The sequence below is a fragment of the Ambystoma mexicanum genome, chromosome 9, assembly GCF_040938575.1.
Source record: "Ambystoma mexicanum isolate Mex_15411 chromosome 9, UKY_AmexF1_1, whole genome shotgun sequence".
NCBI lineage: Eukaryota > Metazoa > Chordata > Amphibia > Caudata > Ambystomatidae > Ambystoma > Ambystoma mexicanum.
The window spans coordinates 705,067,498-705,083,481 of record NC_090931.1 but is presented as its reverse complement, the minus strand read 5'-3'; the positions used below and the strand labels follow the sequence as shown (position 1 = coordinate 705,083,481).

Genomic DNA, 15,984 nt, shown 5'->3' with positions numbered 1-15,984 from the left:
AACTCCCAGTCCAGGGAGCGTAGGTGGCACCTGCATAAGTCCCATACCTATAGTGGGGAGCCTCAGTACTTGTGCAGCTTGCATCGTGCAGGCCTTGGTCCAACAACAAGTCATCCCCAGTGTTCCTAGGTAATGGTTTGGGGATAGAGCTTGCCCCTGTATTGGCACCACTCTATCTTCAACTCACAACTGGTCCAATTAAGGGTTCTGTTCTTTTTGGAAGTCCAAAATGAATCCAAAAGGCTGCAGGGGATTTTACAAAATCAAGGCCATTGTAAGTGGTCCAATCCCGGTTGTTGTGACAAGCGACCCTTGCCTTCTTGCATACAACCCAACCCTTCTGTTCTGCAGGAAATGAAGGGGACAGGGAAGAGAGAGAACAGACAGGAAAAGCAAGGTGACAAAATCTTCCATTTGTTCCCTTCTGCGCTTTCTGGTTGCTCTAACTGCACCCTCTTCACAAGCCTTCAGCTTCAAATGCCATTTGGTATGCATCATCCTGGTGTGAGGCTTGCCACTTTTTCTGGGTGTGCCTTTTAGAAGCATGGTTCCCAGGAGCTCTACGGCTGAGAGTTATGGAGGAGAGTCGTTACCCTTGCGCACTGGATCATGTGTGGGGCTCTCCACTAACTGATCCGGTGCAGCCAAACTGCAAGATCATGCTCTGTATGGTGCCGTGGGGACCTCAAATTACTTGGGAAGGAATGTGAACCGCATAAGTGGTGATGGACCAGCCCCTTCTACCATTTTTCTGTCCGAATTAAAATGAGGCAATTCGAGAATTCGAGCCACTGGATTACTGTTCTACTCCATATTGCGACGGTATTGGAACACGCAGTTTCACACTGTTGTATTGGTCAGAGTCCTATTGACTGAAAGCTGAAATGCTACGTAACTGCCGGCGGTATGTAAGCATTCTTTAGATAAGGCGCACTGAGTCGTTTTGCCATTGGAAGTTTGAACAGATTATAGACTTTATTGGATTGTGTTGTAACATTCTTCCCAGTATTGCTGAAACCAAAGGTTAAGATGTATGTCCATGAGCAGACCCTTCATCGGATGTGTTTTATCGTTATTGTCCTATTAAAACATTTCCCTCTTTTGGAAAACTAAGAACACCTAATCGAAAGTAAATTATCCCACTTGGATTGTTGGTGAAAGGACTGTTTGTGTGACACATTGTTCATGAAAAAATGTTTGGCTTATCACTCAACTTTGCTCAGGAAGCTGATGTCATAGGGGACCAAGATAATGCAAAAAGTGAATGCAAATAAGGTTGTTGGGTGGTGCCTGTTAAGTGAGATATTGAACATAATCCTGCTCGTGCAGGAAATAGATTGCATCTGTGTTGGATACTGATCCCGGTAACACAGATAATGTGCGATATCTGCAATTTAGCCAAATACCAATTTGCTTAAAAAGTTAAGATAAAGTAGTTTTTACATTTATTTTAGTATTACATTGAGTTGTGTAGCTCACGTTAGAAAATGCATGAGAACGCGCCAGTAGGTTTCACCTGACAGGACTTTAAAGTCATAAAAAAGCAATAGCCCAGTGGCGGGAGGGCAGCACTACTCCACTAATAAAAAAATCAACAATCATTTGAAAAATTGCCACAGATGAATCTTGAACACAGTTTACAACTGGGTAGTGTGTACTAGAATTCAGGCTATCTTCAAAGTCGGTATTTCCTTTGGAAATGTGTGTACATATATATAGGGTGTCAGTCGCCTCCCTATAGTTAAGGTAAAACCGAGTTACATAGGAAATCCAAGAAATCATGACACCCCTCTATCGACTGGAAGTTTTGGATAGATTCTTTGAAAAGGAAAAAAGTTATTAAGAAACGCCGTTTCGACATAGTCCCCATTCATTTTCCCATAGACATACAAGCAACATTTCTGCCGGACCGCACAGCCAAAACCGCTACACAGGTCTGGATCTGGTCCCAAACTTTGGCATTCATTCCTTTTGTGGTTTGGGTTTATTCAGTCCAATACTTGTTTTAGTATATGGCAGAAAAGGTTGTGCCACCTACTCCTAAACAGATGGCTATATCACGGGTAAATTGCCAAGAAACCAGGGCTTTATAAATAAAACAGCCGCCATCTTTTTCTTTCTCGAGGCAAGAGATAGCTGTGGCTATAACCTTGCTTAGCCGAAAACAAAAAGCAGAAAAATGCCATTTCCAGGTGAAAAATCAGAGAAATTCCTTTAGGGAAGAGGTGGTGGGGATTGGGGGGGTAATAGGTAATGGGATACCAAGTTGAATCTGGGAGTTGCAGGAGGTGTACGGACTGAGATTGCAACACAAAGATTTTCTGTAACCTCGGCTATCGGGCAGAATAGCTGACTTTTCAAAGCAAACTGCATCACAGAAACAGCAAGTGTTATATTGTGAGGGCAGGGGAGGTGAGGAAGCTATCAAGGAAGTGGGAGGAGCAGGCACACATGAGCGGGGAACTTGGTGAGGGTCTGGGAAAATAATAACCAAGGGTATAAACAAGGGTATTTTTAGTTTATAGCTGTGGGTATAGAATAAAGAACAAAATATATATATATTTTTACAGCTACAGGGATGTCGGGGTGAAAAATCCAGGGACACATTGGGCATCCAGGACTCCCATCCATGCTGTTAACCAGGACCAAACCTGCTTAGCTTCAAAGCAAGGAAGGGGCCGGCTCCCTCAGGCCATGTTGCCTAATAAATGAGCACAAGCGGCCACCTAGAACAAAATAGCCTGAATGGGAGGGCTGCTTCCTCGCTTTGAAGCTAAGCAGCGTCAGTCCCGGTTACTGCATGGATGGGAGACGGTCCACAGTCTTGTATGCTGTGTGTTTTCTCAGTTTTAAACATCTCATAACACACTAACATGGCATCTGCATTTTTTTTGTTTTTAAACCGTGCTACTGTCCAAAGTATTGCATTCTAAAGGTCAAGCTGCCATGAGGCCGACATAAAAAGAGCAGCTATCTCTGGATAAGGAGTTGCTAATACATGGAGAATTACAAATCCAGCGTACGCGTGCAACGAAAAATTGAATAACATTTTCTTTTATATAAAATGTAGCAATATGGTTTAAAGATCTTCTTTGTTCCCAGTGCTGTCTGAGAAATGTGTGTGCCTTTTGCTGAATTGCATTCTGGTATTTGTAGTCTCCCATGCAAGATGGGGGAGGGGATCAATGCCACAAATGTACACTTTTTGCCGAACATAGTTCTATAAGGATTTATATATTTGAGTGACACTATGGTATGTGTACTTTTCAAGTTATCTTTATAAAGCAAAGTATTGTTTAAAGCCAGGTATGGGGATGAGTAGGGGAAATGATGAGAGGGCAAGCAAGTCATGAGTATTGGCCCAGGATGTGGCAGGAGAGGTTGCAATTCTGGACACTGGCACAGTTATTTTCTCCTGATTGTGGTGCTTTTCAGGGCACAACTAAAGGACACATGTGGGTGGACAGGATAACTTTTTTGCAGAGGACGGTCACAATCACTTGGTTCATGTATTTGGCTACCAGGAATTTAGCAAGGTTGACATGTTCCCAGTGCAGACGCTTACCCACAAGAACACTTGTCTTGTAATGGGGTTTTGTTTTACAGGGATTATTCAGTACAGAATGTTGGTTTTAACAGGTCAGCACCTTTTATACTTTGCCAGTATATGTATTGGAACATTTCCTCTCTCAAGTTATTTTTCTGAACAGTCCAATGCTATTTTGTCTTGCACGCGTTCTTCTACGGGGAAGGTTAATTGAACTACATTTATATATTTCACTTTAAGATATGTTTACTTACTGTGCATACATTCATGGTGACAGCTTTTGATTTTCGCTATGAGGCCAAATGTACCTGGGCCTATGGTATTCTTGCAGCTAGTCATTTTTTTTCCTCTTTTCCATGCTGCTTAAATGCGTTAGTTGTAAGATGTATAACAGCAGTCATCAAGAGACTGGCCATAAAACAAGGTGCTTGTAGCATGCTGCTTAACCAAAGTGTGTGATCCCTGGTCATGGAAATTTGCATATGCTTTCCCCCCCAACTCCTTAAATGAGCAAGGTAGTGAACAAGATTCACAGGGAACAAATGACACTCCTCCTAGTTGCTCCCATGTGGGCAGAACAGCCATGGTATCCACATCTGCGCAAACTGGCGATGTACGATCCCTTCAAACTCCTGTGTCAGATGAACCTATTGACCCAACACAGGGGAATGACAGTACACCCTCAACTACACTCAATGAACCTGGCAGCATAGCTTTGAGGTCCTAGAGTTTGGACACCTTAATCTACCACAACGGTGTATGGATATCCTCAAGGAGGCTCGTAAACCAAACACTAGACAGTGTTATTTCGCCAAGTGGATAAGATTTGTAATCTGGTGCCAGTGTAAACAAATAAACTCTGTAGAATGTACTCCATCCCACATTCTAAACAATATGCTCCATTTGTTAGACTCGGGTTAGTATTCAACTCCATAAAGGTCCACCTGGCAGCTTTATCAACGTACACACCCTCTCAGAGTAAGGTATCATGGTGGAAATTTCCAGTCATTAAGGCTTTCATGGAAGTGGTAAAAAGACTCACCCTCCAGTTTCTAACCCACAGCCAGACTGGGATCTTAATGTTGTACTCGCTAAACTCATGGGGCCACCATTCAAGCCTATGCACAAGTCAAGTCTTAAACATCTGACTTACAAGACTGCCTTCTTAGTGGCTATTACTTCCATAAGAAGAGTTAGTGAATTGCAAGCATTGGTAGTGCAGGATCCTTTCTTTATCATTCATTAGGACAAATTGGTTTTACGTACTTATCCGAGGTTCTCTCCTAAATTCATTTCCAAATTCCAAGTAAACCAATCCATTGAACTACCAGCCTTCTTTCAGGATCCAACTAGCTCAACTGAGCATACAGTGAGTAATTTAATATATACTCCGGTTGGAGGGAATCAAGTAAATCGATCCACAAGGATTCCTTTTATTTCAATCTCTTCTCTGCATCACAATTAAGATTTCTATTGTCAATTCTGTCCACAATTTGGAATCACATTAGCAAGATGTTGTGTCTGGCTTCTTTAAAGTGTTGTGCCACTGAATATTTTTCATAATTAGTTTCTACATTGGATCGATGCTCATTCCACAGAGTATTGGCTTTCCTCGTAGTATAGCCAATGTATTACAAGCCACATGGGCACCTGATGGTATATATAACGTTTATAGTATCACAATTTGGGCTACATTTGATTAATCATTTTCTGCCAGAACCCAGATGAAAAATAACATTACCACAAGTGACATTATTACAATTATAACATGGTACTTTGCCTACCGCGTACCTCACTTCTTGTTGCCATCCTTTCTGCCTGTTTGTACCAACATATCCCATATGTTATTGCTACGTTGGTATGTAAAAACAAGTTGTTCGTCAAAAGGGTCTCCTATTCTCTTGTCCTTCCTGAGTATGTCCCAATATTTTAAGATGAACCTTTTGATTTTACCACTCCGAGTACTGTATCCCGTATTGATGTTCTCCTGAGTGCTTCCTCAAGTTCCTCTACACCGTAGCCTCTAGCAGAGAATTGGTTGAGTACTGTAGCCAACTCCTTCCTACTATCTTCTACATCACTCACAATTCGTTTGACTCTTAGGAGTTGACTGAAAGGCACATTTCTAAGAGTGGATGGAGGGTGAAAACTCTGTGCCGCAAACTATTCCTGTCAGTTTCTTTTCTATAAATATTTGTTATAAATCAATTTAACATGATGAATTCCTTAGAAGCTCCTATTTCATCTTCTTGAAGTAACAACCATTCAGTGGTCTCAAGCCCAAGTGAATGAGGTATCGATGTGTATGAATTGGCCATGGCTAGTGGTCTGGGAGTGTTCTAAAATGGACAGTGGTCTGGGAGTGATTTAAAAATATGGCTGTGTCCATCGGTTATGGCGAAAGGCCGCCTGGCAGTGTTTTAAAATATTCATTGGCCATGGCCAAAGGCCGTGGCTTGTGGTCTGGTAGTGTTTTAAAATATACATTGGCCATGGTGAAAGGCCATGGCGAGTGACGTGGAAAAAATCTATGGAATAACAAAACCCTTGAAATTCAATTAACACAACTTTAGTTAATGATCAGTTAAGATAAAACAAGTATCGCAACAAAACCCTGGAAATTCAGCTAAAACCACCTTAAGTTCATGCCCCCTGTTGTGTAGCCTATTACCACAATGATGACACCACTGATGACATCACTAATAATATCATATATGACAGTAATGATTATTTAACTGATGGCATCGCTGTAGGTATTTGCACATATTTAGGCCACCTTTACGTTTCTATATATGTGATTTTAGGATCGTTCAAAACAATGAGTTCATTGGGAAAAATAGTCAACTGCTACACCTACATCATATCACAACTTGTGAAGCTTTCATTTGTAGTAGTTTGGTAAAATATGATATCTGAATTATAAGTATGAAGGAGTGAGAGATAGAGGAGACCAGACCCACTGCCCCCAGGATTCGTATTCCACCACCCAGGGCGAGAATTAAAGGGAGTAGGGGAGTAGTTAAATGGCAGTAGAGGACAAAGTGAATCCCACAGCAAAGGAAGCAGCAGGGTGCAGCGGCGTCATGGAGAGAAGCATAGAGCCAGCCCCAGCTGTCCAAGGACAGGGTCTTGCGATTGAAGGACTATCTATAAACTGGGAGAAAACCGGGTCTGTGTACCAGCCAGAGTTCTACTCTGGCCGCTGCTGAGTGGAGAGCTAAAGTCACCAGTGATGTCTTCAGTGATGTCATGATTGTGGTCATAGGCAGCACAACCGAGGGCGCGAAGTTCAGGTGGCTTAGCTGAATTTCCTGGGTTTTATTGTGACACTTTTTTACCTTAACTGATTATTAACTAACGTTTTTTTCATTGAGTGTATATATATATATATCAACTCGACCACATGAGTCGACCAAGCTTACCAGCTTTCAGAATGAAGTCTATGTAACCACTGCAGACCTCTTCTGCCAATTGATTTCTAAGCAATGTGTGTCATTGCTTCAAACAAGCATTGGCAAAGCCAACAGTTTTGGCTTTTGTATAGGCATGGGATAGGCATTTGCCAAGCACTCTCACCATTTGCTAGCTGTTGCCATCTCATGGCTACATGTTTTCATGCAGGCGGTGCCCGTGAAATGCCTCTTCCCTGACTACACAAAAGCTCAAACTGTTTGGTTTGCCAATGCTTGTTTTTATAGACGGACAGCAGTCTAAATATTTGTATCCGCATCTATTTGTGCAGTTAGTTGGACACGTCCATGAACGCTTACTTGAAGGATCAGATTGAGTGGCTTGTGCTTGGCTCAATTTTTCATTTATTTCAGATAGCGTCCGTCTTTTTCTCCCTCCAGCCCTCAGGTAGCCTCCCTTTGTTGCCGTGCTAACCCTGACAGGTCCCTTATGATTGAAAGAGGGACTTGTCTCCCTCGCTACCTTTTGATGTAATAATCTTCTGCTTTTAATTCCATATGTTTTCTAACAGTCTTATGGCTTCATCCCTCCTCCTCTGGCTCTTAGTAATCAGGTAATATGTTTGCCTGTCCCATCTACCTCGCTGATGAGGTCTGACAGACCACACAGAGGCAACAGGGGTAGCAGGTTTGTCCTGAAAGTTGTACTAAGCTACCCTTGTCCTTATTGGTGGGCACATTATTCAAGGTCTTTGGTGCCAACCTCCCCTGCAGGCATTGAACTCTCCCCGATTTGATTTTATTTCTAATTTAACTTGCTGCCATGTTTTCCTTACTCATTGACCCTCTCTGCCAACATTTCAATTAATTAAACGATCATTTGAGGAAATCCTGTCTCATTCATCATACGTTTCTAAGCTTGTGCTAATATTTGATTTGGAAAATAAGACAAATGACATAATAGGGACTTGGTCTGCCTCCTGGGCCCTCTGATGTCTCTAATAGGTGGGTGGGGTGGATACCTGGTTAAATATTAACGTTTACGCTCCCACTCTGATGAATATTGTACAAGCTATGTGGGAATATCCATGTGCATTCACTGACCCATCAAATGTCTTCTCATGTATACTTTGCGTGCATTCTTTTATGGCCTGAGCATATTTGAATAATATATATTTAAGCGTCAGCTCCCATACTTTTAGTTTCATTTTAAAAACTTTGGGAGTAGAAGAATGTGCTTTGCAACTTAAGATAATATCTCAAATGCCCCCTTAATCTTAAATTCTATGTCTTGTTCCATTTTTTCATTCTATCTTGCACCCTTCAACTTAATTCTCTTCCCTTCTCTGGGCTGCTGCTGCGCAACAAGTTGCGTAACAGATGGACAAATCGCATCTGTAAGATTCTACATCACAAAGGTTGATATCACTAATTGTTAGAGCAATAACATGTTATGGCTTCAGGGTGCAGGTGAAATTTAGTTGCAAAACCAAGGTACTGGGAAGTATGTATGAGGAAATAGGGCTTCATGGACGTTCAGCATGGGTTGCACGTTTTGAACGGGCAGCAATAGAGGCAAGAATGGGCTGTGTCGCCGTGCTCTCAGCTCTGTACTGTTCCAAATCTACACTGTTTCGTTTGTCTGTTTCCTCCCAGTTTGGGCTCATTCACCACCGGGCCCATCTCCTCCACCGTCCCCCATCATCCCTCTATCAACCAACTTCTTCTTTTTACTTGTTCTGCAACTTGACCTACCCTTCGTGCCCAGAGCGCATACCCCAGCCATGGGCCTCATAAATAGTGGGAACCATCGTGCTTTGTGAAGCACGACCAGACAGCCCACCACAAGCGCGAGTGAAGTGGTGTAGGGGTAACGGGGGACATCAAGCTATGTGACTGATCCAACATGCTGGATGCCAATATGTTATGTTATGTTATTTGGTATTTGTACAGTGCCTACTGCCATTGTTATGGCTTCGAAGCGCTGCTTTGGATGCACGACCTTCGGAAGTCCGCTGCTTAACCAGGTAGTCAACCTTTGGAAGTAGAATAGTGGAGGAGTGGTGCTTGCGCAAGCTAAACTAAATAACATCCCCACTCCCAGATCTTGCTTCGCTCACACCACACAATGCCCCTCTATCTTGGGGCGCAAGAGACTTTCTTTCTATGGGGCATGAAAGAGCCTTATTGCAAAAAAGATGTCTGCCCTATCTTTACAGCAATACCTCCTCACAAAACTAGATGTTCTACGTTTTTGCCACATGCAAATATGTGTATCTTTTTAAGTCTCTGTACCTCTGTCTAAACAAAATATGACAGTTCTCCAAGTCTGCTTTTTGTGGATATTCTCCACCTTAGCGTGTTAGGAAGGGTAGCTGTTCTTGTGGAATCTGTCTTCTCGCTACACATGCATGGCAGGCCAGGCCAGGCCATCTGCCTAGTATCTGCCACCTCAATCCAGGCAAACTATGTGGAGGAAGTGGATGATTTTGTGACCACTGTGAGATCATATTAAAGATTGGTTGACAATGCTTGGCTTCACTCTGTACTTCCTGGTATGTTGTAACCAGCCCAGTGGGCATTCAAGAAAGGCATGCTGAATGTTTTACCGTGCAATTATGTGTTCAGGATATTACTTAAACCAATTTGTATAAAAAAAAAACTATTGTAGTAGGTAATAGTCATATTGCACTACTTGTACCCAGTGTTACCTTCTCTGTACCTCACTCATTCTCTCTCACTCTCTCTCTCTGATCAAAAGTCAATATCGAGTGGATGGTATGTACGTCCTTGTCTATATTTTCATATTCTGTGATGTCCTGTTCTTCACCACTTTGATTTATTCTTGTTGGTTTGTACAGAGAAATCAGAAACCAGGCTCCTTGAGTTAATTATCTTACAGCTGTGTGCAAAGCACTGACATCGCTCCACAAAACATTTACCGCTCAAAATGTTATCTCCACTCATAAAAATGATTTCCTTTACTGCTTGTTATCTAGCGCCACACCCTCCTCTGCCTAGGCTCTGATTCAATAAAGTAAACGTGTGTAATCTGTTGGTTGGAGTACAATCGCAACCCTTTGTGCAGTGCTAAGAAAAAAGGTGGCAAAGGTGTGGGAAAAGAATGATTAAGCCATCGTAATGAGACTTTGGTCTGTTTCAATAAACATGTAATGTGCTTTGTTTCACAGGAAATCAAGATAGTGGCGGTAAAAGGTCACAAAAGAGTTGGATCTGCCATCACCTCACGACCAACACTTCCTGCCATGTTTCTAGTTGGAAGGACAATGAAGCCTGAAAATGTTACATTAAATCATATGTATGCAAATTAAACTGCATCTTTGACCTAGAACATGGCCAATGTTACCACTACCACTGAGGTACGTGCAGTCTGCTTGCAAGAAAACCAGGCTTTGCTTTGGCCTTTCAAAGTCTCCATTTCACCCTCTGGTTGCTACATGAAGGTTTTCTAGCAGAGGCAAGGGAGATGGATGCACTGGAAGTTGATGACATTAGCCCAGCCTTGGAGGCCACCGAAGACTTCTTCAGTACATTTGATAACAAACCGGAGAAGTCTGGTCAGCAAACCGAGGTCTTTGGGATCCAGGAGATCCCGGAACTGGTTGGACATGAAGTATTGACCACAATGGCTGACCACAACAATGCAAGAAATGATCATTCATCGCTGCGTAGAGGGAACACTGTTTGGGAACACTGCAAGAGTAGCTTCTTAGACACCAAAACACTGAATGGTTTTCCTACCAAAGACCAGTTTGCACCACCTAGAAGTAAGATCCCAGATAATGTTACCTGGGTGGAACAAAGGGAGTCGCCCTCCTTTAACGTCTTCGGCTTGTCTCAGCGTAGGAAGGATCGTCCTCTCTCTGTGAATGATACACTGGCAAACACAAATGGTCCCACAAACTTTAAGCGGGGACATAATCGATCACGATCTGATGCTAGCCATGTAAACTGGGCAATCGTTGTGAAACCTGCACCTCTACAGCGCTCCTCCAGTCAGGGTATGCATCGAAATAGCCCATCTTTAACATCACTAGGCACCAAAGAGGCTGTCCCTGCAGATGCAGAAGGAAACACAGGTGAGTGCTCATTTTTTTGGAATTTAGAAAAGCCTTTGAAACTAAATGAAAGAGGTGCAATGGCAAAAGATGTATTTTTTTCTGCACACCATGTCACATTATTGGGATATATCATTGTGACACAAAAGGGGCAATTACAAAAAGGCCAATTGGTCACATCACGTTAGCGCTAAAACAGATCTAGCTATTATCAGTACACAAGTTAACCTGACACCTCTGCTTCAGCCTCACTTACTGCAAATTGGGTCTCTGGATTTAAAAAAGCAGTTAGTTGCTGTAGCTACTAAATTAGTCTATTCAAGTGCCTATGACGTTTCATACTGGAAAACCACCATGCATGCCACTGTGGCAGAAATTATCACTGTGGCAAAAATGGACTTTTGCCACACTGTTTGTGTGAGTGACCCAAAAATACAGTCTCCTTCTAGTCCTTCAAAACAATATATTGTGTATTGTCACAAGTACACAACATTTGTCCGAGCATCTCCTATCATGTCTCATCTACACATGATCCCTGTATGTGTTGTAATATCCTTCCACGTGGCAACCCACAGACTGATCCCACCCAAATATAAAAGGGTAAAGAGTGGAGGTTTAAGTTTCCCACTTGTGGCAGCTAACCACTGGAACTCTCCTACTGGACCTTCAGAAAGGCTCTACAAACTTGGCTTTGCTCTTAGCACCTGGACTTTTACTGGCTACTACCCTAGCCATAACTACCTGACTTTCTACCACTTTGAGTGTAATTGGTTGTAACAGCGCCGGGATGCCTGAGGGTTTTGTGCGCTTTATAAATTTAAAAATAAATAAATAAATCCTGGCACACTGAAATCTGCATGGGAAAACTCTAATTTAACATCAAGATGCATCCTTTACCTTTTGCCATTCTTCATCATCACATGCTTACCATTCTTAAATGTTATCCTAAGCGCGCTGGTGGACATGTGTTGGCAGTAGAGGGAGCAATGGCTTCAAATCTTTCCCATCTTCCATCACCCGAGATTGGAATCCAACTTGACACATTTTATGAAATCAATAAATACCTTTCTCGTTCATTATATTGTGACCTAACTATTTTTTCCATTCCTTTTTATATTGCTTATTATATGATTAGCACAGACAAGGATATTTGGCTCACAACACTGTCGGGCACATTGCTTATAGGTAACAAATTATTAGCATAACACAGCGATTGAAAATCTGAGCATGGCGGCAACTGACTAAATATATTTTTTTGGTCTAATTAAATGCATCTCTCAGTTGTGGGACTTGAGACACGTTGAGAGAATGTTTTAGGAATGTGGGCCCGGCGCCATTCGTATTGTGTCATTCTTTGACTATATGGAGGAAGGTCAAGCGGATATATGGATGAAGTCCCCGACCAATAAGTGTTTGAGTTCCATAGGAATACTCCTCCTTTGCACCTGCTTGTGAAAGGATAACCATGTTGTTTTTTTAATATGCCAATGATAATTCCATGTTTCCCAGGAAATATTGGTAAGGACATAGACCGTATTTTATAGAGCATAGAAGACCGCATTCAAGCGCAAAACGAGTGGATGGACCAAACAGGTTCGCTTTAAAGACAGACAGGCTGAACAATATTGGTCTGTGCTATGTCCAAGTGAATACAAGATACACGACTTAAGTATTGGGAATACCCAGACTCTACATGTTTTGTTAATCTAGGTTTTGCGTATGGAGTACCACATACATCAAGTAAGGAGCTGTCCCTCTGATATCCATGACCAAACATTGACCTTTCTAAGAAGAAAGTGAGCTAGCAATAATGGCTATGTGTTGAGTCCAGTATAGGCCACTGTAATTGCAAGGTTCTTGGTTAGCCAATTGAAGAAATATGTAGCAAACAAATTAGTTGCAGCATTAGTCATCTGCCATCAAATAAATTGTCAATGTAGAATATGTATTTATTTATTGTTATTTTTTTTTTTTTTTGGGCATTTATAGAGCGCCATTTTGCCCAGAGGCATCAAGAGGCTAATGCTTAGGATGATGGTTACAGTAGGGTACGGCGTACATGTTACTTAATACAGATGCGTTCAGCAGGGCAGGTACATACAGGTACACACCTAAAGCAATAATGACATTTCTGTTCTAGTATAGTTCAGCGTACTTGAGGAATACATACTGGAAGGCTAATTCACCTATAACTGGTGTAATATTATTGTGAGTCTAGGCTGAATAGTCAAGTTTTCAGACTTTTTCAGAATGACCACAGGGATGGGTCGTTTCTTAAGTGTGGTGGAAGGGAGTTCCATAGGTTATGGTATATCTGAAAGAAAATCCTATTTATTGGTAGCTCAAGAAAAAATATAGGAATTGCGCGGAGAGCAAAATGAAGTTGTTGCATGTTTTGTGCAAAACTGTGCCTTATTAAGACATCTATATAGAAATGGCACAGAAAATTGGTCTATACCCACTTGTACCACTGACAAGTCAACAGGTGAGCCAACAGCTGTGCATAATGTTAACAACAGATAATGCCCCAATGTGACACTGGTTATGACATGTAGACCAATTTCCATTGAAAAAATACTATGCATTGTTTCCAAATATTCTGTCTGAAAGGTGTGCCTCCGAGTACAGATGTAGAAGAAATCCTCACTTCTCTATTTCCTGACTGATGACTACTGTATGGATCTAATTGGTTGAATATCCATACATTTAGCCTTTGAGCCGTTGAGCTCTTCTTGTTATTTCTTCCCAGTCTTCTCAGTTTTTGTTATAGGCCAAGGCAGGGTTTTATCTGACATTTTGGAATCTGATATAGGAGACAGAGTAGTGGACATGGAGTCAGGAGGAACATTTGCACTTTAAGATGACATCTACCTTGCAGGCCCAATGGTACCACACATACATTCTGCACACATACCTTCCTTGCTTTGCAGCTTTCACTAATATAATCTTGCAACCTCAGTATTCATGGAATTGAAATGGATAACATCTTAAAACAAGCATTGGAAATGGCAATATGATTTGGCTGACTTATGAGAAGAGCAGCTATAAAGGTTTCCTTCCTTCCTTCCTTCCTTCCTTCCTTCCTTCCTTCCTTCCTTCCTTCCTTCCTTCCTTCCTTCCTTCCTTCCTTCCTTCCTCTCTTCCTTCCTCTCTTCCTTCCTCTCTTCCTTCCTTCCTCGCTCTCCCCTCTGGACGCCTTCCTCTCTTCCTCGCTCTCCCCTCTGGACGCCTTCCTCGCTCTCCCCTCTGGACGCCTTCCTCTCTTCCTCGCTCTCCCCTCTGGACGCCTTCCTCTCTTCCTCGCTCTCCCCTCTGGACGCCTTCCTCTCTTCCTCGCTCTCCCCTCTGGACGCCTTCCTCTCTTCCTCGCTCTCCCCTCTGGACGCCTTCCTCTCTTCCTCGCTCTCCCCTCTGGACGCCTTCCTCTCTTCCTGCCCTCTGGACGCCTTCCTCTCTTCCTCTCTTCCTGCCCTCTGGACGCCTTCCTCTCTTCCTCTCTTCCTGCCCTCTGCACCCCTTCCTGAGTATTTCAAAGAGACGGCCCTTTAAAGGCCTGTCTCTGTAAAATGTCTCCCCAAAACCGTTTGGTTGCTGTGAGCTAGTCATAAATTGATGCTGGGAGCGCACTCCTGGCACTAATGTATGCAAGGGGGTTGGACAGCACATCTTTGTGCTACTGTCCAGCCCCTCCTGGAATACACATTCACCTTATTTTCAGAGGGGACTTGCACATTCCTAATAGTAGCGTAAATGAAGCAGGTGCATTATATGCGCTCCTTTCATTTGCGCTACTTTTTTAGACTCTGCCACAGAGTGTCTGGTGAGACCTGGGTATACTCTGCGGTATGTTTGGTATAAAAGGGTCAGTTGTGTGGACATCCTATCAGTTTCATGCCCTGTGCTTTGAGGTTGTGTTCAAGTGTTTTTGGCTTGAAGTGTTTGTTGTGGTGATTTGTAGGTATCTGGTGTTAGTTAAGTAGGGTGGCTTGAATGTTAGTAGGTATTGATATTGACTTTGGGGGAGGCGATGCCAGCATGGGTTATCCCCCATCTGTCTGGTCTGCCCGTACATAAGAAATGGCATTAAGAAAACAGAATGGCATACGTTTGGCAAACTGGTAATAACATAATATTTCATGCAAGACCGCATGGTAATTTAGCAGAAGATAGTGGCCTTTCCATTACTAGTATCGGTCTCCAGTGTTGTGTGGCCGGTTATTTCAGTTGCTATTGCAGAGCGAATGTCAAGTTCCATGTTATCATCGCCCTATGTATAAATGAGTGGCACCGTGGTTGGAATATCTGTGAGGTGCATTTTAAGAGTGCTACAAAAGGAAGAAAGTGTGGTTAAAGACCGAATTGACCGGGGTAAAGAATTGCAATTGCCCCAACAAACATGGTTAAATAGCTTTGCGGTGAAATTTATAACTGCAGCAAGGGGTCATTTTTTTTAACAAACTGTGTGAACTAGGCTGCAGGGTATTACCTACATGCAGACCACAATAAGGGTAAAGGTGGCTCTGTGTGGGAAAGGTGTAATGATTGATGACCCATTGTGCGATGGAATATCTATAGGACAATAACTGAGATTCGTGTACCTCTCGTCGTTGTGTGGCAATGCGTATCACAAAAAGCAAATAGCGCTGGGAAGGTTAATGGGCATGTCATGGGGGTATTGGTGGAAATAATTGGTTTTGGAGGAACTGGATTATCGCGTGGCAATTAATTACAAGGGGGAGAGTAATTCTTGGCATTAAGGCTCTATTGCGAGAGTTTGGTGAGTAAGAGCAATAATCTTTATAGGCTGAAAATTGCCTTAAATGGTTAATGTCTCTGCCTAGATAGTATTCAAATATTAATGGAGGTTGTAAGTGTTAATAGAAAGACTGGTCTATTATTATTTGAATGACTATGTGTCAGGAAGCTGTTTATTGCCCAAGGAAGTAAA

The 15,984-nt window shown here is 42.5% G+C and overlaps 1 protein-coding gene across 3 annotated transcripts in view; it reads left to right on the top strand.

Moving 5' to 3' along the window:
* PLEKHM3 (pleckstrin homology domain containing M3) overlaps nt 1-15,984 on the top strand; it is a 1,064,501-nt gene that overhangs the window by 114,020 nt on the left and 934,497 nt on the right. For all 3 annotated transcript variants that reach the window (XM_069615595.1, XM_069615596.1, XM_069615597.1), the window contains exon 2: nt 10,149-11,057. In XM_069615595.1, the coding sequence (XP_069471696.1) occupies nt 10,445-11,057 (613 nt within the window). In that variant the 5' untranslated portion in view covers nt 10,149-10,444. The remainder of the gene's footprint in view (nt 1-10,148; nt 11,058-15,984) is intronic.